The sequence below is a fragment of the Entelurus aequoreus genome, linkage group LG12 (assembly GCF_033978785.1).
Source record: "Entelurus aequoreus isolate RoL-2023_Sb linkage group LG12, RoL_Eaeq_v1.1, whole genome shotgun sequence".
Lineage (NCBI taxonomy): Eukaryota > Metazoa > Chordata > Actinopteri > Syngnathiformes > Syngnathidae > Entelurus > Entelurus aequoreus.
This window is the reverse complement of record NC_084742.1, coordinates 21,157,888-21,184,516: the sequence shown is the minus strand read 5'-3', so window position 1 is coordinate 21,184,516 and position 26,629 is coordinate 21,157,888. Positions and strand designations below refer to the sequence as shown.

The window sequence follows — 26,629 nt, the reverse complement described above, 5'->3', positions numbered from 1 at the left end:
GTTCTGCTCCTTCGTCCTCACCACTGTGGGGTCCAGCCCAAACAGCACAGCCCCCTTCAGGATGGTCAGACCCACATCATGGGGGATGATGATGCGGCACGTGCGGCCCAGCGCTTTTTGGACCGCTCTCTGCAGCATGAGCGACTCTGCAAAACCGCCCACCAGAAAGAGGAAACGCACGCCAATCACCTCTGGCTTGCACATCAGCTCATCTAGGAGGCGACAAAGGCGCAAATGTGACAATTTACAGTCACTGGCATGTGCTTGCTGGATTACTGGTTATCTCTAGCAGTAGTTCTCAAACTTTTTTTTTTTTTTTTTTACCAAGTCCCACCTCAGAAAATACTTGGCTCTCCAAGTACCACCATAATGACCAACATTAAAATACAGTAGCGACGTAGGCCAAAGTATTCATTAAAAACAAGGCAGAAGTTTGACTCAGCAAGTATATTTAATATTTTTGGCCACTGTAACATTACACACAGTTTGAACAGTAACACTGTGTTTGAATATAGGAAAATAAAACACTAGTCACTTAAGTAATTCTTTGGTACCACTTGGGGTACCCGTACTACAGTTTGAGAATCCCTCATCTACAGTGTACAAAAATGGATGAGGAGGACTTAAAAGGGCGCCTTGAGGGACGCCTTGGTTATGTAAATCCAAAGTTAGGACCCCAGTGTTCTATGTCTGCGTGCAAGGCTAAAATGTCAATGCAACTCTGCCAAAGTGTTTACAGTGGTCCAACTTCTTCTATACCAGGGGTTCTTAACCTTTTTGACCTCGGGGCCCAACTTTTTCACTACAGACGTGCCCGGGGCCCACTCAAATATCAACACTGAATTAATAATCTTTCTCTTGATTTTAATCATATTCAATAATTATATCAAACCTACTTACAGTTTAACAGGATAAACCTTGCCAAACGATATGAAAGTGTCTGTTAATGACAAAGGCTATCATCAAGGATTTGGTCAGGCTGATTACAAAAATAAATACTAATTAAAATATACAGCAAAAATAAGGGACTCATAAAAACTGACAAAAAATAAATTTACATAACAATTACGCAGTGCTAAAATAAATTAATTCTAACTAAGAAATAAATAATAGATGTGTTTCTTTAATAAACTGACAATAAAATTTAAGTACAAATGAAAATACAACATTCTTATTTAAGTCATAATTTTTGCGCTTAAGAAACTTCTCTATGAGATTAGCTCCAGACTTCTTCTGTTAGTTTGATATAGTCATTACTGCCACAGGGGGTGGAAACGTGTATTACAACAGCCCATACAAACCACAGCTATGAAACGGCTATTTTTTGGCAGCCCACTAGGGGGCGCCCGCGACCTACCAATGGGCCCTATGGTGAAGAAACACTGTTCTATAGAAAGGAGCAGTCCAGTGTTTTTATCAATTTGCTGCAAAATGTTTGTCTCCCAAGTTTTGAACTGAACTCGTGGAGCCAGTTTAGTGTCATTCCCCAGCTCGATTTGGCCCCCAGGGTTCCCAGTTGACTTGGCCTGCCCTACCTCTTCTATGTCTCACAGTCACCGAGAAAAGCTCCTTGCCGAACAGATGACATGGGGCAGGACCTCACCGATGTGTCGGACAATGTTGGAGATGGTGGGCTGGAAGAGCTCGTTCACGGCCTCCTGGGTGAGTCGCAGCATTCCCTGGGACGACCACTTGACAATGTTCATGCTGGAACACAGTTGGAGTAGTTCTACACATGTATTCATGCAGTGTACACACACACACACTTGTATTTGTTACCTTCTTGAGACCTCCAAAAAACGCCTACCACTTTAAGACCACCCTTTCTAGATATATAACAATTTGTATTTACATCATTAATAATACATACATACTATGCCGATATAAAAAAGCTTGTTGTGAAAAATTAGTTGGAATTTCACAAGAAAAAGGTCACGATTTCACAAGAAAAACTTAGAATTTTGGCAGTATTATAATAAAAGTCGTCATTTCACTCAACGCAAGTCAAAATTGTACAAGAAAAACGGAACATTTGTGCAATATTATGATAAAAGTTGGAATTTTACTCAATAACAGTCGCAATTTTACAAGAAAAAGCTTAACATTTTGGCAATTGTATGAAAAGAGTCGTAATTTTACTCGACAAAAGTCACAATTTCATAAGAAAACTCAGAAATATTGGCAATATTATAATAATCTGAATTTTACTTGGCAAAATTATGACAAAAGTCATAATTTTACTCAAAAAATGTTCACTATTTTACAAGAACAAAAAAAAAAAAGGCAATATTGTGATAAATCAGAATTTTATATGACAAATGTCAGCATTTTGCATTTAAAAGTAATAGTTTTACATAATAATAAAAAAAATTTTTATGAGAAAATATTGCAATATCACAGAAACAGAAAGAATATGAGAAACCGTTCCCACTTTTATAAGAAAAAAGTTGACACATTGTGAGAAAAAGACTTTTAGTTAATACATTTTTTTTGTAATTGGTTTTCAATCTTCATTATTTACTTCAAGTTATTACAGTATGTATATATATATATATATATATATATCTATATATATATATATATATATATATTTATTTATTTTGCCAAAGAGGGCGCATTTCAATTGCTTACACACACTTGTTATTTCATATGTTGGCCAGAGGGGGATCATTTTAAAACCGACACAAAGTCCATCCATCCATCCATCCATTTTCTACCGCTTATTCCCTTCGGGGTCGCGGGGGGCGCTGGAGCCTATCTCAGCTACAATCGGGCGGAAGGCGGGGTACACCCTGGACAAGTCGCCACCTCATCGCAGGGCCAACACAGATAGACAGACAACATTCACACTCACATTCACACACTAGGGCTAATTTAGTCAATTTGAAGAATCTCTCCTTTTTGGGACCACCCTAATTTTTTGATAGATTTCACCACCAGGGGTGCAAATGAGACATTCTCTATTAGATGCAACGGTTTTCCGTATTGAGACCATGATTTACTGTATGTCCTAACTTGTTCACCGCTCCTCATATGGAAGGTACTTTTCCTTGTTGATGTCTCAGGAAGGGTAGAAATACAACGCACACACACACACACACACACACGCGCACTGACTTGCTCCTCCTCAGGGCAGCCTCCACACTGTGCCCCCGGTGCCGCTTGTAGTAGTCGATGAAAGAGAAGGGCAGGGAGATGTTGAGGGCGTTGGCTCTGCCCGGGGCCGCCGTCCGCTTCCTGGCCTCAAATGCGATAGTGAGGTCCACCCAGGCGGCCGGCCGCTTATCTTTGAAGGTCTGGATGAAGTCCTCACCAAAGATCTGGCAGAGCATGGCCTCAAAGGCCAAGTCCACGCCAACAGCTCCATACGACCCGCCTGAGAAACATTTAGAAAATTCCAGGGTAGGAGTGGGCGGATCGACCCAAATGGCAATAGTATCGAATCCAAGGGTGGTATAAGTATTTGTTTGAGAGTATAATAATGAGATTGATGTTTTTTTAGGTTTTTTTATGTATATTTCCACAAATATCTTTATATTTTGTTGTCTGTTGTGTGGTGTTCGGGTCTGTGGGACCCGTTTTCATTTTTTATTAAAAGAAAAATGATACAATTAATTAATTTTTCAAACTGAGACTCACTGACTTTAGCTCATTTCCTGTGAAGAACATATATCAGAATACATATTTAATGACCACACACCATACACCCCCCTACACATTTCTATTACATATAAGATGTCTGGGTCCACTGGACCCGGGGGTAATAGAAGTGTGGAAATTGATGTTCTGTGTACCACACACACACACACACACACACACACACACACACACACACACACACACACACACACACACACACACACACACACACACACACACACACACACACACACACACACAGCAGGCCTAGACAGGAGGAGGACAGCGTGTAGGTACACAGAACATCAGAGGGTCAAATGTGCGAGAAAATGAGAGCAGACAGTGTTGACAAACAATGTTGCAACCTTGTGTGGGAACCGCAGGTGCAGAAACACAGAAGAAGAATCCTTGTGGGATGCACAAACTGGCAGAGAAATTTTTTGTGCAACGTTCATATTGTTGTTACTCAGCCAGCGTTTGTGGGTCTGATGGACCCCTTGCATTTTGTGGCTTTCCATGCCTCACAATCAAACACTTTTATGTTAAAATACTGAACAGATGTTTACCTTATCCCAATAAACATCTGTTCAGTATTTTAACATAAAAGTGTTTGATTGTGAGGCATTAAAAGCCACAAAATGCAAGGGGTCCATCAGACCCACTAACACTGGCTGAGTAACAACAATATGAACATTACACAAGGGTTAATGCAGCTGAGATAGGCTCCAGCACCCCCGCGACCCAGAAAGGGACAAGCGGTAGAAAATGGATGGATGGATGGATGGTATTTTTACAGTGCATCCATCCAGTTTACCCATTCTTCTTTGCAGCACCTCTCACGCTCCATCAGGTTGGATGGGAAGTGTTGGTTTTCATCCAGGATGTCTCTGTACATTGTTGTACTTGACTAATAATACCATAACTTGCGGCATCGTCCACCATTAATAGAGGAACCCCATTGACTATTTTACCAAAGAGTACCTGAGGCCTTGTAGAGTTCCTTAAGTGTCCCCTGAGGCTGCTCAATTTGATGCACTGTCAGGTCGACTGTTCCTCCGCCGCAGTCTGCTACGATGTACTTGTCACCTGCCCCACAGAAGCGTGAAAAGACCCTTTAATTCAGTGGTTCTCAAACCTTTTTCACCAAGCACCACCTCACAAAGCACTTGGCTCTCCAAGTACCACCACAGTAGCGTCGTAGGCCTAAATATTCATTAAAAACAAGGCAGAGGTTGTATTTAACAAGTATATTTAATATTTTTAGATACTGTAACAATACTCACTGTTTGAACAGTAACACTGTGTTTGAATATTTAATTAAGTGATTGGAGTGGAGCCCGTACCACAGTTAAAGAATCCCTGCTTTATTATTGCTAACAAGAACACCATTTTCTGTGCGAGCACCGATTTCTCCACAGTGTTTATGATAAAAGCAGCGATAAGAGTCTGGTTTTGGCTCAGGTAGTGCAGCAGAAAAGGAGAGCATTGCCAGTGTGCGTGTGTGTGTGTGTGTGTGTGTGTGTGTGTGTGTGTGTGTGTGTGCATGCAGACAGGAAAAAGAGTTGTGAGGGTGGGCTTTAATTGTTGTCGTGACTCAACAGGCATTTGAGAGCAGCAGAGTGAGTCAGCTCCTCTGATGAGTCCCCAGTTGCATTTTACTAAACAAGAGTAGCACTCGTGAAGCAGTGGGAGGAAATGGATGGTGTTTCAGCACAGGTCAGCAAGGGTTAAAGGTGAAACTCATCAGAAAATCCCAAACTTTACCCGTCTGGAGCTCAGACCACAGTTCTCCGGTTCCACTCTCCACCATGAAGGTCCTGCTGTGTCTGGACCGCCGCAGCTGCTCCCTGGCTGCCACACACACAACATAAAAGGTGACTCTTTGAGGCATAAAAGAACACGAATGCATGAGGAGACATGCAAAATAAGGGGAAATTATGCCATTATACCAATGTGGCAGAAGAAGAACACAGCTCAGCTAACAGGCAGCGCGCACGAGTGCTGAGGTTGAATGGCAAGTACATGACAAATAGTCCACTAAGCAAGGAGGAAGAAGTTGGATGGCAAAAATAAACAAAAAAGGGCGGCACTTATTGATGTGTGTGTGGGGGTGGGTGTCCATTCAGTACTGTTCGGCCTGCAGAGTTTCTAAAGACTAACAAAGTGGTGTGTGTGTGTGCGTGTGTGTTCCACTCTAACTTTAAGCTGAACACACAATGCAAATGGTGCTGAACAACAAAAACCGAAAACAGCACAATCATACATGCCTTGATACAAGCGTATGGAACGCAAGTCTGCAAAGTATTGACATAACAAACAGTGTACAAAGGACTCCCCAGTGCTATCTTTGAAGTGTGTGTGTGTGTGTTTCCAGTGTGTGAGTATCGTAGAGAGTGAAATTGAAAAAGAGGACACGCCAGGAGGGGTGAGATCATAGCGTGGCTGCACCTTGTTCCAATTACAATATCCTGTGTTTAGTGTACGGCTCGGTGTGTGTTTCAGTGTTCCTTGGGTGACTTGGAAGTGGGAGTCGTGCCGATGTGGGGGTTTTTGTGGGGGTGGGTGAAATATTATTTTGCTGGCCTCTTTTTTCCCTGTTTTAAATCCCCCTCACCCTGAACCTGAGCCACGTTTCCAGCTGCTGCGCTGCTTTGTGCTGCTGATCTGTCACAAAGTCATCGAAGTCTAAACCACATAAGTCACATCTTTATTGGGGCCAAACTTATCTCCATTTACTCGCATGTGAAGCCTCAAATTCAGCAAACATTTTATCACACTGTAGGCCTGATTTACTAAAGGTTTGCGTGTATTAAAACACGTGCAAATTTAAGAGCACACGCAAAGCTGTGCAAAGTGGATTGTTAAGTTAACTGTTAAGTGAGCAAAATAAGGCGTGCAATCCATTTTGCGTCTGTCTTCATCCATCACATCCATTTTCTACCGCTTGTCCCTCTCTGGGTCGCAGGGGTGCTGGAGCCTATCCCAGCCGCATTCGGGCGGAAGGCAGGGTACACCCTTATTATGCAAAATACATGCTGATCATCAAAACACCCACAATAATGGGAGGAAAAAATGCAAATATATTAAATACAGCACACGCAATGTGATTTATCAACACTCATCACCGTTTTGGGAGCACTATTTTGCGTTTTAATTAGTACATTTGAAGAGGATGTGCAAACTGACAGTTCCACACACGGCTGTGAAAGAGGAGCGCTCGCAATGGAAAGACACACAAACGTGTTTACGTTTAAACATATTTGGACGATCAGAAATAAAAAATATCACACATATCGTCTGTTCAGCAATATGCTTTTATAATTGTATAGCTGCAAGATGAGAATGGGGCTGATTAAAACAAATTCAATTGATGCCTTTTGGTGTCATTTTATTGACATTTGTTTTTTCACATAGAAGATATCACATACAGTATATCCTATATGATAAAAACTTCTTGAAGTTTGCATTTTTTGCATCTTGAGCATATAAGTGTAGCCTCCCCCCATGCACTTTTAGTGGTAAAAAAATAAGAAAAAAATGGTGTATCAATGAAGATGCACTCCACGATTGCTGCTAAAATGCCCATAAAACGTGGTAGATGTCTTCTGCATGTTTAAAAGCATAGCAAATGTGCAGTAAATGAGAGTGTCTGCCTGGCGATACCCCGTATAGTAAACACTAAATTCTCATTTAAATAAAGCGGTGTGCACCATTTTTCAATCGCACATGTTGTCTTAGTAAACCCCACGCAACACGCCCACTGTTTAGCGCGAGGTATTTGGATCTTAGTAAATCAGGCCGTAAATCTTCTGCTATATTATACTATTACAGAAACTCAGTCTGGATACACTTTAAAGTAGTCAGTGTACAGCTTGTCTCGCAGTATTAATGTCTGAAAGTCACTAGCGACTATTGTCAGTCTTGGGGATTTTATTGAAGTACAAAATGACCACATGATACCTCTTTAAAGTTCCTTTTTCTGCTTTTTGAAATGACACACTTTTTTTATGTAGTATTTTCCTCCAAGTTACCGGTAGGAAATATAACATCAAATCAGGCCAGTTATGTCTTTATTATTAGTGATGGCGGTGCACGTGGACACACAGTACATGGGTGAGAGAGAAACAGTATCTCTATTCTTCCGTAAGTCTTGCATGTATGGCAAAATGGACGGTAAAGTATTTTTGAAGTGTTCAAAATGAGTCAACACGCAGCCATTGTTGTATTGGAAGGAACACAAGTGAGTAGCAACATAAATGTGTCTTATCTATAGCCAAGCATGGTGGCGCTCGCGTCTGGGGCTGCACGAATGCCGGGGAACTACGGTTCACCGAGGGGAAACATTTAGTGTGACATTGTGAAGCAGAAACTGGGCCGCAAGGCAGTTGTCCAACATGGCAAGGAGTCCAAACACACCTCCAAGATGAGCAAGTGGAGGTAGCTGGGCGTGAAGGAGGGTCCAAGAATGTCTCCTTCACACCACCTGTGGGGCATCCTCAGCCAGAAGGAACATAGAGGAGCGCAAGATGGCAAACATCCACCAGCTCTGCCAGTGATGTCATCATGGAGGACTGCTATTTATTTACTAACTTTACTTTATTTACTTGTATTTTATCACTCTGGAATGAACCGCAGCTCTCCAGTGTCGGCCGCACTCTCGCAGCCAGATTGTCTGCGAGACACGATTCTCTCACCTGTCTTGGCAGATGTTTGATAATCATGGCTGTGCGCCCACTCATTTTCCAAGGACACGCTTGTCACACTACCTCGTCTGAAGCTGGAGTCAAAGGGCCGCGATCCATTGGCGTCCATCCCATTTGTGATTGGCTGCTGGCTGAGGTCGGTTACCTGGTGGAGGCGGAGCTTGCGACAGTAAATGGAGGCCGCCTCTGGTTCCAGAGCGATGAGGAGCTGCTCGGGACAGTCGGGGGACACCAGACCGGCCTGGGAATAACAATTTGAGTCACGTCACAGTGTTCACGTATGATGAGGTAGGGGCAGGTCAATAAGGAGGCATTGCACACACACGCATAGATGCACAAAATAAACATACAAGAGGGATGATAAACGGAGTGTGAAAGGTGTAAGAGGAGGAGAACGTGACATGAGGGATAAGAGGGGTGGAAGGAATTGGGACTATAGTACAGGAGTGAATACTGTATGTACTGCAACATAGGGCGGGGTCTGTGCACAACTTCCTGTGTTTGTGTGCCGGTCTCGCTCATTGTTCACTGCTGATGACATCATGACTAGCAGGAAGTACACACACACACACACACACACACACACACAAATCAGCTCCTATACGCTCACACGTGTGTGTGTGGACAGTAAGGTTTTTATGACGAGCACGAGTGCTGCTCAGGAGATGATGACGCATAAATAACTGCAAGCAGGAATGCAAACAGAGCTTCCAATATCTGGTACTAGGAGTGTGGTGTGCCAAATGGAACAAATCCATCACTTTTTTCTAGCTGATATATTTTAAATATTTAGCTCACTTATGTCACATAAATATGATGATAACGTGAAATATACAAAGATTAAATCTAGATATAAATGCCAAATATACATTTTAAAGAATGTAAATATTAAATCAATCAAGTAATCAATCAAAGGTGACTTAATCACAAATGTCTCAAAGGGCTGCACAAGCCACAATGACATCGGGGCAAGGAAAAACTCAACCCAACGGGAACAACGAAAAACCCGTGGGATCAAATCAAATGTCTCGCCAAATGTAAAGCTAACCATTTAGAAAATATGCAAATTTCAGATGATTACTGATAGATGAATGTCAATAACGGTGCATGTCGTTGAAATGTTTGGCTTCACATGTGTGAGTGCGCGTGGTGTGTTGCATTAAGACATCAACATGTTGAAAAACCAGGCAATCAAACAGCTGTGAGAGCTTTACTTAAACGTCAGATATTCTGAATGAAGTTGTTAATAACCAAAAAAGAAGAGAAAATACTCTAATCAACATACCAGACAAACATATCATTAAAGTTTGTCTAAGTCTAAGTCTAAGTCTATACAACAACAACAAAAGGAGTAATGGAAAGAAAAATAATAACACTATAGTGATGTGTTTCGAACATGTATACAATTATGATGTTTACATCACATGTTTACAGTTTCCTAATCTAACATGTCTGAAAAGGATAATAACAATTATTACATTTCTCTCTAGGTTCTTACACCGAGTCAGTGCGCATGAATACATATCAGCATGTGTTGTGCGTTATTTCGCTGCACTGTTACTTAATGATTGTGTCACATATGAACATTAATTTGCTGAAAACAACGTGATGGATGTAATATTTAGATTTAATATTGAGCTATAACATTCACATTTATAGCAAGCATTTATAATTACCATTTATATTTATATTTGACATTCATATTTTTACTTTAAATTTAACATTTAGATTCAACATTGAATTTCCACCCCATGAGGAATAAAATTAGCTAAATATGAAAAAAGTGAGCTAAATGTGAGAAAAGTGAACAAAATATTCAAAATATATTTGTCACGACGTCTGGTTTTGTGTTTATCATTCTTCTTAGTTTTGTGTTCTGTTCTGTTCCCAGTACTCCTCTCCTCCTTTGTTTACCTTTGTGTATTGCCAGGTGCACTAAGTGGACACACCGGCCTCGAGTTGTTGATTACGACATACTTTCGCGCGGCTGCACACAATCTACAATCAACACACCTGACGCTAATGAAAGCTCCCCTGCCTTCTTAAGCCAGCGTGTCCTGCGTTCCAGTGCCAGAACATAGCTAGTTGTACCTGGACAGTAAGCCTCACATGTCTCCAGCTTTCCTCGCCTATGTGTTTCCTCGCTCTTTGTGTTTCCTCTCCTTTGTGCTCATCGTGTCTTGTCCTGTGTCGTCATCCAGCAGCTCTGTGTCATTCCCTGGTTTCGAGCTGTGTGTCTTGTCTCCCGGGATCCCCTTTGGACTTCCTGCTGCCTTCCCGGATCTCGACCATTCGCCTGCCCCCGGACAACGACGCCTCGTTCCAGCCCCTGACCACTTGCCTGTCCCCGGACCTTCGAGCTTGTCTTGCCCTTTCTGGACTTCCGCACCTGCCTCAACAAGCACCTCCAACGCTTCCCGGTAACACTCAACATATAAGCGCTTCACATAGTCTCACCACACATATTTGGAGTAATTACACACGTCACACATTTGTGCAAATAAACACGCTGCACGCTAAACGACGTCCCTGTCTTAGTGCCGTCTTCTTCCCCACTGTACCATGACACTCGTTTCGCCATTCATTCGACACAGGATTCTTGCTCGCATTACGCAGCTTTTTAGGTTTGTCTTCACGCTACGCCCCAGTTTTTGCCTGTTCATTTCCATGTTAAGTTAGCCTTAAGCTTCGCGGGAGTTTCCCAACGGCACGCTGTTTGTAATTTTGCCTTGTTTATTGGATCAAAATACTTTTTTACCTGATGTCCTCCACATCTTGGAATCACAAGCAGCAATACAATATCAGCTATAAAAGTGTGATTAATATTTTACATTCAGCACCCCATGTGGGAGGTCTTTCTAATATTTTGACATAAAATAAAAAATTAAAAGTGTTATCATCTTTGATAAAGCTGTTTCGACTGACACTTAGTTGCGTTAACATGAGCTCCTACCAGGTATGCAGCCTCTCTCATAAATTGCTTGGCAGGTTGTCGCCACACGGCGGGAACTGTGATCACCCATCGGATCTCCTCCCCCTCTATCACGCGCGAGGACTGCTCCTTAACCTCCTACAACAGCAGCATACAAGCAAAAAGGCGTGTTGATTGACGGCAAAGCCTATCTTGAAGAAGTATATTGTGGGACAGCACCTTCACAGCATGCTCCCTGAAGAAGCGCAGAGCGTGTGCGAACACTTCGATAGCTCGGACTCTCCGACCGTTGACAGCCTCCAGCTCAGTCTCCATGGTGAGATCCTGCAGGAAACGTAGGCCTTCATATCGGTACACCTGCATATAGCTTAGTGCCAGAACTTGGGCTGGAAACTGTACATGGATTTGTCACTACCACACAGTCATGTTCCCACCCAGTACACATGAAACAAAAACTGCACTTTTTGGGAATGTTACCAATCATCTACAATCCTCATGTGGAACAAGAACACAGGTCTTTGCCTTATCTGTGCATACTAACTAGTAAAAAAACTGTTAAAACGAGGCGGCTAACAATGGAGGTAATGCGGATTCTAAAAAAAACATCAAAAAAGCGCCAACAACGCTCCATTTACATGATCTGCATATGACCAACTATAGCCACATTGTTTTTGTAAGAGCTAACACAGAGGAACTACTTTTCTACCGCTTGTCGCTCTCATAACACATTCCACACGCTACGAGCTAAAAATCCGGACAGACAAAGTAAGTGGATATGAGCGACATCGCTTGAAAGGCACAGTAAGATACTTGTTCCCTCCCAACTTTTAATATCTGCGGAGTGAGAATTGTACAGAATTTACCAGCTAAACAGTGAGCACAAGTATTGTGCCGAAAGATATAAACATCCCATCAGTCTGCATCCCAGTGAAACCAGACATTGTAAGTGGCTGTTTTTGTTATGTTCCAACTTCTTCTTGGTTTGTCAGTGAAACAATTAGCACTTAGCACCAGGGCTACATGATGCTTCGACTTTAACTATGCTGGATCTGCTTAGCACCAAGCTGGTAAAATGTGTAGCTCATCCTCCTTATATTCAGCCTCAAAAAAGTAGTCATTGTTGGCGCTCACAAAGTCTGCCATGATTAGTAGTAGTTGTTGTTGACGGAAGTAGCGTTTGTTGCTATGCGCTCTGTGAAATCAGTGCACCCAAAAAATAAGTTACGGCAATGCTTAAAATTACAAAAATATGGTAAACATTACATGTTATCGCGAATGTGCCTGTTATTACTTGGTTACAACATGTATTTGAGGTATAGTTGGATGTTTTTTAGAGGATTTTATTGGTGGAATAGTAGAATCTCTATTACTTGCACCCCTATGCTAGCTATTTTTACTATCTGAAATGCCCAGAAAAGGGAAAGACACATGTGTTCTTGTCTCACATAGGAATTGTGAATGATGGGCAAAAAAAGAAAAACATGCACTTTTTTTTACAGGAAGTGTAACTGCCAAAAGGCTTGCGTCGACTCCATAAAATAAATCCATTGCAGCCCAGCCTTTGCATAGTTTGGAGTTTGAAAAGCCTCTTCCATGGTTAGTGTCCCCTGTTTCAGAACAAAATGGGGTGAAATACCAAAAGACAAAAATATGAATAGGTAAGATGAAAGCCATTACTCAGTATACAGAGATGGGAATGGAGTTACAAGCTAAATCTATTGGTACTTCAGTACTTTCATTGAATACAAATAATATAATAACTCAAACTGTTGCACTGTCTGCATCATTCCTGAAAATAAATATTGTTAATTATCATACATAATTTCATATTTATTATTACTTTTATATAGTAATCATTGTTATATTTATTGTAGGATTGCCACATTGTACTTAAAATTTATAAAAAATGTTGTTTTCTAAAGCATATTCTACAAGATATTTGCCCTAAATGAAGCACTTTTAAGCATAAAATATCCACACTACAGTAGTTTTGGTCACTAGAGGAGACCAAACCAATCAGAGCGCGCGGTTCAGTATTGTGGCCACTGATTGGCTCAGTCTTTCAAAGCATTAATATATTGCAATAAAAGAGTGTTAAGGTAACTAGAGGGTGTTATTTTTTTTCTAGAAGGCTCTCATAATGTTGAAAAAATATTTAGAAGGTAGTAAACAGTTTTTTTAAATGCTCTAGCTGTGAAAAAACATTTGATTTATAATTAATGATAGCCTACTTCGCGGAAATTAACAGCCATGAACTAAGGATTAGTGAACCTTATAGCAGTTTGCAGTTTTTTTAATTTGGAAATTCATTAACGTGGTTTGTATGAAAGCTAAGCAGTGTTCTGTTCAGTTCCTTTGGCGTACCCAACATGACCCAAACGGAGGAATGTCCCAGACTGTGATTCTGTAAGTATGCACCTTTTCAACAGCATGTATTGTTGGTTTTCCCTTAAGCAAGCTTACACATGTACTGTGGATCTTCATCTTGAACTTATCAAAGTACAGCCAATGCCGGACTTCGTCTGGATCCAGGTCATGGTAAAAGTCCCTCGCCACAAACCCGAAACTGTGGAAGCGCAATTCGGGAGTCAGCAGCAGACACGTTGGGCTCTTCTGATTGGCTACACCGGGGTCCCCGCCCTCCCAACGCCTGCACACAACAGACAAATCAATTATTGGTGGAAAGCAGTGCAACCGACTAGAAGTACAGTAAGAAGGGCTCTGACTTCATCATGTGGATGGCTTCAGAGTCCTGCGCGAAGCTGAAAGCATAACCGCTAGAGGTTGTCCCAAAGTCTATCGCCACAACAACCAGGAAGGGACAAGTCATCCTGGGTCTGACCTCCGCCCTCTGGACACAAACAAGACATGAGACAACTGATGACGGCTTTTTTGGTCAATTCCACCAGACGTTGAATGCTGATATACAAAACCCAAAATCAGTGAAGTTGGCACGTTGTGTAAATCGTAAATAAAAACTGAATACAATGATTTGCAAACCCTTTTCAACTTATATTCAATTGAATAGACTGCAAAGACATTCGAACTGAGAAACTTTATTATTTTTGGGATATAATCATTAATTTAGAATTGAATGGCCTTTCCTTTTAACAACACTAAGTGAATGTTTGGGAACTGAGGAGACCAATATTTGAAACTTTTCAGGCGAAATTCTTCCCCATTCTTGCTTGATATACAGCTTAAGTTGTTCAACAGTCCGGGGGTCTCCGTTGCGGTATTTTACGCTTCATAATGCGCCACACATTTTCAAAGGGAGACAGGTTTGGACTACAGGCAGGCTAGCTCAGTACCCGCACTCTTTTACTACGAAGCCACGCTGTTGTAACACGTACAGAATGTGGCTTGGCATTGTCTTGCTGAAATAGGCAGGGGCGTCCATGAAAAAGACGCTGCTAAGATGGCAACATACTGTATGTTGCTCCAAAACCTGTATGTACCATTCAGCATTAATGGTGCCTTCACAGATGTGAAAGTTGTGTAAGTGCATTGGGCACTAATACACCCCCATACCATTACAGATGCTGGCTTTTGAACTTTGCGCATATAACAATCCGGATGGTTCTTTTCCTCTTTGGTCCGGAGGACACGACGTCCACAGTTTCCAAAAACAATTTGAAATGTGGACTCGTCAGACCACAAAACACTTTTCCACTTTGCATCAGTGCATCTTAGATGAGCTCGGGCCCAGCGAAGCCGGCTGCGTTTTTGGGTGTTGTTGATAAATGGCTTTCGCTTTGCATAGTAGACTTTTAACTTGCACTTACAGATGTAGCGACAAACTGTAGTTACTGACAGTGGTTTTCTGAAGTGTTCCTGAGCCCATGTGGTGATATCCTTTACACACTGATCTCAGTTTTTGATGCAGGGATCGAAGGTCGCGGGCACTCAATGTTGGTTTTCGGCCTTGCCGCTTACGTGCAGTGATTTCTCCACATTCTCTGAACCTTTTGATGATATTACGGACCGTAGATGGTGAAATCCCTAAATTATTTGTAATAGCTCGTTGAGAAATGTTGTTCTTAAACTGTTGGACAATTTGCTCGCACACTTGTTCACAAAGTGGCGACCCTTGCTCTATCCTTGTTGGAAGCTCTTTTATACCCAATCATGGCACCCACCTGTTCCCAATTAGCCTGTTCACCTGTGGGATGTTTTTCAAATAAGTGTTTGATGAGCATTCCTCACCTTTCTCAGTCTTTTTTGCCACTTGTGCCAGCTTTTTTGAAACATGTTGCAGGCATCAAATTCCAAATGAGCTTATATTTACAAAAAATAACAAAGTTTGCCTGTTTGAATGTTAAGTATCTTGTCTTTTCAGTCTATTCAATTGAATATAGGTTGAAAAAGATTTGCAAATCATTGTATTCTGTTTTTATTTACGATTTACACAATGTGCCAACTTCACTGGTTTGGGGTTTTGTATGTTAATACTGAGCAGTATTCTGCTACTCAACGCATTCACATTTTATTGAAGACATTTTTCTTCAGTTCTTCAGTAATTAACACAAGGGTGCCCAAACGGTGTTCCATTCAAAAATATTCATGTCCACATACAACATAACATCTTCAATTATTAGGAGTCAAAAGTCAGTCCTGTGTAGGCCTGGCTCACCTTTCCCCCACTCCCTCTGCAACCAAAAGGCTGTTCATGCTTTGATGAATTGATGACAGGTTTCTTCCACCAATAGGAAGGTTGTTTCACTGCCTGTTTACTTTTCTTCCATGACTACACAATGACAAAATCAAAGGGAATAATATTGACCGATTTTCACCGTTTAAAGCCTTGTATGCAGTTTGAAGGCTGCACTTTGGACCTTAGTTGAAAGGCAGCGTCATTGTGGTCGAAGTCAATTACTTCATTTAATTTTCAAAATACAGTATGCAATTAAAATTACAAGCTGCAGGTAAAAAATTGGCTCTGGGCTTTACTTTGGACACCCTTGGATTAACACAGGAATTATACAGCGGGGCTCGGGGGACGTACAGTATTATATCAAACCACTAATAACATTGTGGGGTGGATGTGGGCTAAATGGCCTGTTCAGGGGCGCTATAAGTAGCAGTGGAAAGGGTGGGTGGGAATGTCTGTGTGTGGGTAAGTGTTTACCGGCGAGGGTGACGGTGTGAGTGGCGTGATGCTGCAGTCATTCCTCGATGTGGCCGGAGAACAGGGCACTGATAAGCTGAGACCTATTGATAGAGGTAACATCGAGAAAGTGCAACTGTCATGCAACAGGATGGAGCACCAGAGGAAAACATGGACAAATACAACGCTGGAACATGAGGGGGGCTTTGAACGTCGGCCGACATGCAAAGAAAAGTATAAGCTGAGCAGGTAGCCATAGTCTTCTTCTTCGTTTGGAGAAAGATGTGGAGTGTGAAGCCACGACTCTGGGCTTGTCTTTGTCAGTCAAAGTGATCACACAGCAATGGATAATTGAATCTTACTTGTTAATGTTAGGCCGCTGTGGTCCGAGTCAGCCATCTTTACAGAGGCCGGGGTCTACTAAGGGAGAACAACAAAACATTACTGTATGATACACGATGCAACTTTTATATGGTTTATTAGTTTTGGATGAGTTACATTAAGGAATATCGAGGTTTTACTTGGACAATTCAACAAGTTGGTCCAGAGAAAACAAAAATGCAGATGTTACTGTGATCCTACCACTTCTCCGTACTGATCAGGGGCGGATTAAGAAATTTTGGCCCCCTGGGCCTGACATGGTCTTGGCCCCTCAACCCCCCGCGCGTGTGGGCGCACACACACGCACGCACTATGCAAGAAATACTGTATACTGTGAACAGACATGCACACTGTACTGTACAGAAGAGTGCACATACTGCACACACACTATTAGGTATACCACACAGACACTGACAAGCACAGGTTTCACACAGACACAGGGGGAGGGGATAAATGGCCTAAAAATAAACATTTTTGAAAATGATTACGCCCACTTCAGTGATGGTGCATTGGGTCATTTGAGAGATATTATGTATTGGAAGTTGGTAGCTATCATGAAATAAACCCCCCAACCCACCCAAAAAACTAAATCGGACATGATTTTTGCCCCCTTTTCCTCCCTTCTATCATTAAAAATAAAATAATATCTTAGGAAAACACATTGGCATAACGGCAGCTGTGCAGCAAATTGAGGCTCAAAGTCTGTATCTATTTGTGGTTAAGCTTGAGGAGAAGGAGAAAGGTAAAATGATAACATGCATCGGAGAGCACCACAAAGAAAGGTGTAGGCCAGTTCATGGTACAAGGGCTGCATGCAGGTCAAGATAGCCCATTTCCAAGAATGCTATAGTGGCTGGACAGGCACTGGACATGTCCTGAACTCAGTGTCAGACGTGGCTGCCGAATACTTGGATGAAGTGAAGCAGCTGACAGATCTCATGCTGCCCCATCTGAAGACTGTCCTGGCCAGGCAGAGGATGGATGAGGAGACCTTCCCAATGGACCCTGTCAGTGAACAGGCTAGTAACATTGATGGCACCCCTGTGCACAACATTGGGATGGAGAGACAATGTGGCAAGGTGGACTACAAACTGAAGAAGTTGGGCACACTGAACGCAGTCAATAGGTCAATAATTTTACAGAAGAGCCAGGAGCTTCAGAGGTTTCAAGGCAGCAGCACAAGCAAAAAGGGAGGTTGAACTCAACTGGAGTAAATTCATGAAGGCAAAATTCGAGAGTAGGGCAGATGAGAAACAAGAGATGGCTCAAAGAAAGGAGAGTAAGAGACTAGACATGCTGGACACACTGAAATCTTTTGATGGCCCCTTCACGATAGTGGGGAAGTTGAAAAGTTCCTTGTGGATGAAAGTCTGCACAAGAATGCAAAGCTGCAGAGAATGAAGCTTGAGGTTCAGTTTGCCAGAGAAAGCACCAAGCTTCTGCCTAAAGTCAATCCTATCTTCACAATCCAGGTGACACTTCCCAGAAATGGCAAAAGTGCAATTCTCCAAGTCATAATGGATACTTAGAATTTTATGGTGGTGGTAAGTATTCATGAAAACAGGTAGCCTAACATTAGTGAATGGGTGAATTCTGGAAATAACCTAAAAATCTTACACAGTGCACCTTTAAGCAAGGGGTTTCTTTCGTGCTTTCAATTTTGCAAAATCATCCACCACATCATTGAAGTCCAACTCTCTTGTCAGCTCACTCTCAATTGCCATTCGAGATAACGCATTTAATCTTTTCTGAGTCATTCTTGTGCGCAGCTCATTTTTTACTCTTGACAAAAGAGAGAATGAGCGTTCTCCCTCACAGTTACTGACCGGTAGAGTGAGAAAAATCTGTAGCGCAATGTATGTATTAGGAAACGTAGGCTGTAGTCCAAAATGTATTATTGTTTTGAGCAGTCCTGAAGGGGTCCTCTCCTCATCAGTGTTGTTGAGCTGTATAAAAGATTTGAACTGTATAAGCTCCTGTCCAAGACTTTCATTGAGGTCAGATGGGTATGATTCAGTGAGAATCTTGGCCTTGTGAAGGACTGAAGCATTGGACTCTGTATCCAAAGAGAAAAGGACACTGAACAAATTGTTCAGATGTTTGTAGGCCTCCAGACGGTGATTAAGGCTTGAACTCAGTTGATCAATAGAGGCAATAAATGTCTCTATTTGAAACAGTTGCCTTCCCTCAAGCACAACATCTGGGGATGCTGATTCATCAGCAAACTTTTTACGTTTCCTCGTCCGTTCAGCCCTGTAAGATGGGGTGCCACCCAACATGTTTAAGGCTTTCTGCTCAAAATGATCAAATAGATCTCTTTGGGAGAGAACAAAGGTGCGCAGAGATTCCAGCAATCTAACTGCTGTACCAAGGTCCATGTCTGCTTTTTGAAGTTGCAGACTTGTGGCCTGAAATCTGGACAGAACAGTGTCCCAAAAGCCTGCCATGAAGGCCATCTCAAGTGAATCCAGCTTCCGCACTAGACTGTCAGCTTCAGTTCGTGTGTCTCGTTTCTCTGTGTCATCAGTGGAAATAACCTGTAGTGCTGCTTTTATTTTACTGTAGTTCTGCCACAGTGCTTTGGTAGATTCTGCACGGCAACTCCAACGCGTGTTGGATAAAGCTTTAAGTGTGAGATCTATGTTGGAATTGCCAAATACCCTGTCCCATCGGTGTGTGGATGCAGTTGTGAAGTTGTAAATAGACTGAATCAAGTCAAAATACTTAGAGACTTCATTTCCACATCTGTCAATGCTGTTGACTCCCACCAAATTCAAAGAGTGAGCTGCACATGGAATATAGTGTATTAATGGGTTGCTTTTCTTTAAGTGAGCCTGCAACCCATTATACCTCCCTGACATGTTGCTGGCATTATCATAAGCCTGCCCCCTGCAATTTGACAGCTCTAACCCTAGATTTTCCAACACAGACATGACACAGTTAGCCAAACTTTCACCTGTATGGCTAGTAATGGGCTCAAAACCCACAAAGCGTTCAACAACACTGCCCTCTTTGCTAACAAAACGGAATATGAATGTCAATTGGTCCACATGAGATAAATCTGGGGTTGAATCCACAATGATAGAGTAGTATTTGCTTGCTTGCAGTTCATCTGCTATAGCCTGTTTGGTTTTTGCACCCATCAATTCAATGAATTCCTCACAAATGGTGGAGGACAGATATGAGGTATTACCTCGACCCATCTGCCCAAACTTTCTGATGTGATCCTTTAGAAAGGGATCAAATTCAGCCAGGACCTCCAGAATACCAAGGTAGTTCCCATTGAGAGGAGACCCTAACGATTCATTTTTACCCCTAAATGCAAGGCCCCTTTCTGCAAGGAATTTAATGACTGCAACAACTCTTTGTAACACCTGCCTCCAATAGCTGCTCTCTGCCTGAAACTGTTTGAACAGGTCTGCATCAACTGTGGCACCTTTGGCGCGGTTCAAGACTGCTTGCATGCAGGTTATGTGCTCAGCACTTTGCTCATGTTCACCAAATCTTTCTGAGTGTTTCCAATCACAATAGCCTGTCACAAAAGAATGCGTTTTTGGGGAAAACAGTTTGCATGCAAAGCAGTAAACATTACCAGTAGAGGGAGAGTACATCAGCCACTCTCTTTGTACTCGTTGTCCATTGGGCAAGTGTGAAGTAAAATGTTCATTGTTTAGGCATCGGGTTTTGCCTCCTAGCCCACTGTTCCTCACAGAAGCTGGATAATGGCTGTGACGGTTGTGAAATGATTTTGCACCTCTTTGAATAAGAACTTCCTTCATTGACTCAGTGAGGGTCTCAGCCCATTTAGCGGGATCACTAGGTAGAGTTGTCACTGTAGATGGTGTTGAAGAAAGATTCAGCTCATTTTCTATGCTGTCCAGAGGTGCAGTGACCTCACATTCATCCGAGCAACTGGCTACTGCTGAATTGGTTGAATCATAAGCATCAGAAGCATTTGGTTCAGTGTCTACACTTGTAGTGGTCTCAGGATCTTGGGAGCTACATGCTAGCTCAGGTGCATTGCTAACCTTAGCTGAATTTGCAGTAGCATTTATAGAATTGCTTTCAGCAGATGTCTTTGTACTGAAGAAGCTGGAGATATTTGGAACACTCTCAAGTAAAACTGATTCCTTTTTTTTCTTTTCTTGCTGAATTTTTTTTCTAGCTCCTCCACTTAAACGTTTATGATCCATATTTCCCTTCTTTCTTTGCACATTGGCTCTTTGCCTATCACAACAGATAAACCAACTATGTGTGTGTGTGTGTGTGTGTGTGTGTGTGTGTGTGTGTGTGTGTGTGTGTGTGTGTGTGAGTTTGTTTGTGTGTTTATGATCGGTGCTGCTTCCTTCAAGTGTGTGAGGTGATTTAGAAAACTAGCAACCCAGCATCAACACTCCAAAGCAGAGAATAACAGCTTACTAGCATAGACAATTGAGAGCAGAGAATCAACTGATTCGTCTGATAGACAGCAGGAGAGCAGAGTGGTCAGTGATGATCGAATCAAGAAAATGTCTAAATGGCAAGGGAACAGACTGATTTGTACTGAGGAGAAAGAGAGAGAGAGCCAATTACAGTGAAATATATTCCAAAAGAGCCAAGTGACTAGCTGAAGGCAGGGACAAATGCCTTGGAGTGACCAACAAGAGTGCAAAGTACCAAATGGCAAAATGTGGAAAGACCAACAGGCAGATCTGCTTTTACCTCTTATCTTCACAACCAAAAAGTTGCTAAATGATGTTTTCAGTCGCTAGCCAGGTATGGCCAAAAGACGCGAAATCTAGCGGCAAAGTCGGTCAATCACACTGACAGTGAAACAAATATTTTGAAAAGATAATAATTGTACACCTTTGTGCACTTTAGTCTTCTATCTAAATATTTTCACAAAGGACACCAAGGCAGCTTGCTAGCTATGATGGGAGCAACAATGTCTGATAGACAGCAGGAGAGCAGAGTGGTCAGTGATGATCCAATCAAGAAAATGTCTAAATGGCAAGGGAACAGACTGATTTGTACTGAGGAGAAAGAGAGAGCCAAGTACAGTTAAATATATTCCAGAGCCAAGTGACTAACTGAAGGCAAAGACAACAGCCAGATACCTTAGCAGAGACCAACAAGAATTCAAAGTACCTAATAGCAAGATGGCGAGACCAACACAATAAATTGTATTAGGATTTAATGTATTAACGTTAATCTTAACAGCCAAAAAGTTGCTGAATAATGTTTGTAGTCGCTAGCCAGGTATGCCCAAAACAAGAGTCGCTAAACCTAGCAGCAAAGTTGCTTAATTGCAACACACTCTAGGATTCAGGGGAATTAAGGATAATAAAGATATTAATTGTACAACTTTTTGTACTTTTTTTCTAGTTTTTTGAGTCGCCAGCCATGTATGGCCAAAAGTCGCTAATTGAATGCCAACGTTGCTTAATCGCCAACACACTGGGACTCACTGAAGGACTGACTGAATAAAAAAGATAATTAAGATAATTGTGTACTTTTCTCTTCTGATATTTTCTCTAAGGACCCCAAGCTATCTGCAAGCAGCAATAATGTCTGACAGACAGGAGAGCAGAGTGGTCAGTGATGAATGGCAAGGGAACAGGCTGATTTGTACTGAGGAGAAAGAGAGAGAGAGAGCCAATTACAGTGAAATATATTCCAAAAGAGCCAAGTGACTAGCTGAAGGCAGGGACAAATGCCTTGGAGTGACCAAGAAGAGTGCAAAGTACCAAATGGCAAAATGTGGGAAGACCAACAGGAAGATCTGCTTTTACCACTTATCTTCACAACCAAAAAGTCGCTAAATGATGTTTTTAGTCGCTAGCCAGGTATGGCCAAAAGACGCGAAATCTAGCGGCAAAGTCGGTCAATCACACAGTGAAACAAATAATTTTAAAAAGATAGTAATCGTACAATGTCTTGTACTTTTGTCTTCTTTCTTAATATTTCTCAAAGGACACCAAAATGTCGCTATCTGCAGGCAGTTTGCTAGCTATGATGGCAGCAACAATGTACCTTAGAGTGACTGACCAACAAGAGCTCAAAGTACCTAATGGCAAAATGTGGAGAGACAGACACAATAAATTGCATTAAGATGAAGAGAACTGTTGCTATTATTAATCTTAACATCAACCAGAAAGTCGCTAAATGTCACCAGCCAGGTATGGCCAAAAGTCGCTTAATTGGCCACACACAGTAACAGAGAAACTAACAAAAAAAAGATCATAAAGATAATAGTTGTACAACTGTGTGTACTTTTGTCTTCTTTCTAAATATTTTCCCAAAGGACACCAAAATGTTGCTATCTGCAGGCGGGAGCGTGCCTATGTTCCCCGGGTCCTATGTTCCCCGGTTGTTCCTGGGTCTTTGTATGCGACCGGGGAACTTAGGACCCTTTTTCTAAAAAAGGGTCCTATGTTCCCTGCATTGTATCTGGCGAAATTGCGAAATTGTGCCCTGACCAAAACCATCCCTAAACCTAACCTGTCACAGGGCGTTGTGGAGCACTTTTTTTTGGCGAAATTGTGCCCTGACCAAAACTATCCCTAAACCTAACCTGTCACAGGGCGTTGTGGAGCACTTTTTTGGCGAAATTGTGCCCTGACCAAAACCATCCCTAAACCTAACCTGTCACAGGGCGTGCGGCAGCAGATAGAGCAACTCAAACGCGAACTTCCTTCCTTCGACAACTTAAACGCGTCTCTGTCATGCGTGTCTGCGTGCGTCTTACTTAGTCGCGCATTGGAAGCAGCGGGGAACATAGAACCCTTTTCTGGAAAAAGTGTTGTACGTTCCCCGCAGCGGGGAACATAGAACCCTTTTTTTTAAAAAGGGTCCTTAGTTCCCCGGTAGAGGGGAACATAGGACCCGGGTAACATAGGGACGGGGAACATAGGAATGACCCGCTGCAGGCAGCTTGCTAGCTATGATGGCAGCAACGATGTCTGCCAGACAGGAGAGAGTGGTCAGTGACGATCGAATCGAGAAAATGACAAAATGGGTCAAAGACCAAAAAGTTATTAACTGACAGCAGTGACAAATGTCAGACTGTAAACTTTCTCGAAAGAAAAGGACAAAATGGGAAGATGCTGATAATAACAGCAAAATGGAAAATATAAGAATTTCCAAGTAATGCTCAACTCAAGTGTGTGTGTGTGTGTGTGTGCGCGCGTTAAACTTCTTGTTGAATGATTTCAAATTATCTCTGAGTCTGAACTGAGGGAAAGGAAACCAAATTTTGAGCAGTCTCTCACGAGTTCAAAATACCAAATGAGGAGATTCTAAAAGAACAGACCGGTTTATGAAAGACTTGATGGGGGAGGGGCACAGCTAAGAATACTTGAGTGAGATTCTGTGATCCAAATTCGAGATAGAGCTTTTTGATAATGATAATTTGTCAGAGTAAGGTTGTGTAATCAAAATTTGAGAATGAGCTTTGTCAATCAATCAAGAATATTTGCATTAAGTTCTGTGATCAAAATTCAGAAACAACCTTTAATAATTGATAAAGAATATGTGAGTGAGGTTGTGTGATCCATCCAATTTGAGAATTAGCTTTGATAATAATGATTGAGAGCCTCTGGCCCTCTGTGGATCATGGCCGCGGGGCCAATTTTGCCTGGCCCCTTGGGGCCTCTGTGGGTCGTGGCCGCGGGGCCAAGTTGGCCTGGCCCCTTGGGGCCTCTGACCCTCTATGGATCGGGGCCAAGTTGGCCTGACCCCTCGGGGCCTCTGGCCCTCTATGGATCATGGCCGCGGGGCCAAGTTGGCCTGACCCCTTAGGACCTCAGGCCCTCTGTGGGTTGCGGCCGCGGGGCCAAGTTGACCTGGCCCCTTGGGGCCTCTTACCCTCTATGGATCGTGGCCGCGGGGCCAAGTTGACCTGGCCCCTTGGGGCCTCTGGCCTTCTGTGGCTCGCGGCCGCGGGGCCAAGTTGGCCTGGCCCTTTGGGGCCTCTGGCCTTCTGTGGGTCGTGGCCGCGGGGCCAAGTTGGCCTGGCCCCTTGGGGCCTCTGACCGTCTATGGATCGTGGCCGCGGGGCCAAGTTGACCTGGCCCCCTGGGGCCTCTGACCCTCTATGGATCGTGGCCGCGGGGCCAAGTTGGCCTGGCCCCTTGGGGCCTCTGACCGTCTATGGATCATGGCCGCGGGGCCATGTTGGCCTGGCCCCTTGGGGCCTCTGGCCCTCTGTGGGTCGCGGCCGCGGGGCCAAGTTGACCTGGCCCCTTGGGGCCTCTTACCGTCTATGGATCATGGCCGCGGGGCCAAGTTGGCCTGGCCCCTTGGGGCTTAAGATTATTATTTTTGCAAAAGTAGTTTTGCTTGGGTCGCGGCCGCGGGGCCAAGTTGGCCTGGCCCCTTGGGGCCTCTGGCCCCCTGGGCCTGGGCCCGGTAGGCCCGGTCATTAATCCACCTATGGTACTGATAGGTCAATCACACCATAACTTTTATATGTTGACACTTTTGACACAATTCAATGTGTTTATATTTCAAAAGTTTGATTTCTTCTTGTGTCACCAGAAGAGAAAAAAACATAGATTGTGTATTGATGGACGGACGGACAGCCGGCCAGACAGACAGACAGGGATAAAAAGTGTTGAAAGAATAAGAAAAAAAAAACCAAATAATCAAATGGGAGTAAGACAATGTTCTGCTTGTGCAGTGATAATGAAACTGAAGAATTAAATGTTTTAAAAACTGTGCAAATCCATCCATCCTTTTTATACCGCTTGTCCCCTCAAAATAAAATAAATACATGTAATAAATAAATACAAATAAAAGTAACTGCGTAAATAAAATAGTAAACAAAAAAAGTTTGATACAATAATAAATAGAAACTGAAATCAGAGTAAATATGTCAAATGTAAATAAAGCAATGACCTAATAATTATGATCCATGAATGAAGTACATTGCATGATATTGTTGTAGTAGACATGCATAATTCTGTGGTTGAAACGCATCAGTTACTTGTAAAACTGAATGTTGTTGCTGTATTGTGTCTGCATGTAATTCAATATAAGAAATCAAATCTCTAAAATAAAAATAGCATCCTAAATTTGTTAAAAAACAACAACTTTCAAAAACTTGGATACGGTGCCATGTTACAAACAGTACAGTAAATAAAGTGTGAACACATTTACTTTAAAAGACACGATGCTTGCAAGTTGCAACCAGGATGACAATTGGATGAAACACTTTTGCTGATTTTGCATTTAATTTGATCCAAAAGCAGTCAACTTTATGATTAATACGTGTCAATGTGTCGTTTGTTGAGAATGCCAACTCACTCTATGGCGTGCTGCACTAGTCTCTGTGCCTCTTTCTTCTCCTCTCCTCCTGGATGGATGCGGAGGTACGCCCGGAAATGCCAAATTGTTCCGATGCTGATCGAAGACTTTTCCCCCCTCTCACAAAAAGGTCCAGTTTGCATTGAGCCTCAGACTGGTAGCCTCTCTGCACCGCTGGAAGGGAAAAGTGGCAAAGTTTTAGCAAGAGAGGGAGGACTCTGACAGGACATAGGAGGGGGAGTTACTTACTAACATTGCATGTGTGATGGAGACTGAGTGGGAGAAGAGGGGCGGCGTACCTTTCTGACCTCCCACTTGGCATTTTCTGACCTTCAGTTTGATTACTTATTCCTCTCTGCTCTTCTTCTTCTTCAGTACAACACATCCAGCGTCCTCATTTGTGTGCTTTATCTTTGTAAATGGACATTCAACACAGTCATGGTATTTACCCGAGTAGTGCTTGCAGGGCTATTTCGCGCTCTCTCTCACACACACACACACACACACACTCACACACACACACACGCACACACACACACACATGCACGCACACACACACATGCACGCACACACACAAAACAG

At 42.6% G+C, this 26,629-nt stretch overlaps 1 protein-coding gene across 5 annotated transcripts in view; it reads right to left on the bottom strand.

The window, feature by feature from the left end:
* The window catches only part of hspa12b (heat shock protein 12B), a 37,205-nt gene that overhangs the window by 1,035 nt on the left and 9,541 nt on the right, over window positions 1-26,629 (bottom strand). For 3 of the 5 annotated variants that reach the window (XM_062065191.1, XM_062065193.1, XM_062065190.1), the window contains 14 exons: window positions 26,297-26,458; window positions 26,048-26,221; window positions 16,744-16,801; window positions 16,403-16,485; window positions 14,001-14,125; window positions 13,738-13,924; window positions 11,494-11,598; window positions 11,296-11,412; window positions 8,406-8,583; window positions 5,404-5,490; window positions 4,621-4,725; window positions 3,118-3,376; window positions 1,604-1,707; window positions 22-212 (listed from right to left, as the gene is read on the bottom strand). In XM_062065191.1, the coding sequence (XP_061921175.1) occupies window positions 22-212; window positions 1,604-1,707; window positions 3,118-3,376; window positions 4,621-4,725; window positions 5,404-5,490; window positions 8,406-8,583; window positions 11,296-11,412; window positions 11,494-11,598; window positions 13,738-13,924; window positions 14,001-14,125; window positions 16,403-16,485; window positions 16,744-16,780 (1,578 nt within the window). In that variant the 5' untranslated portion in view covers window positions 16,781-16,801; window positions 26,048-26,221; window positions 26,297-26,458. The remainder of the gene's footprint in view (window positions 1-21; window positions 213-1,603; window positions 1,708-3,117; window positions 3,377-4,620; window positions 4,726-5,403; window positions 5,491-8,405; window positions 8,584-11,295; window positions 11,413-11,493; window positions 11,599-13,737; window positions 13,925-14,000; window positions 14,126-16,402; window positions 16,486-16,743; window positions 16,802-26,047; window positions 26,222-26,296; window positions 26,459-26,629) is intronic. The other 2 variants (XM_062065194.1, XM_062065192.1) reach the window with 2 other exon arrangements.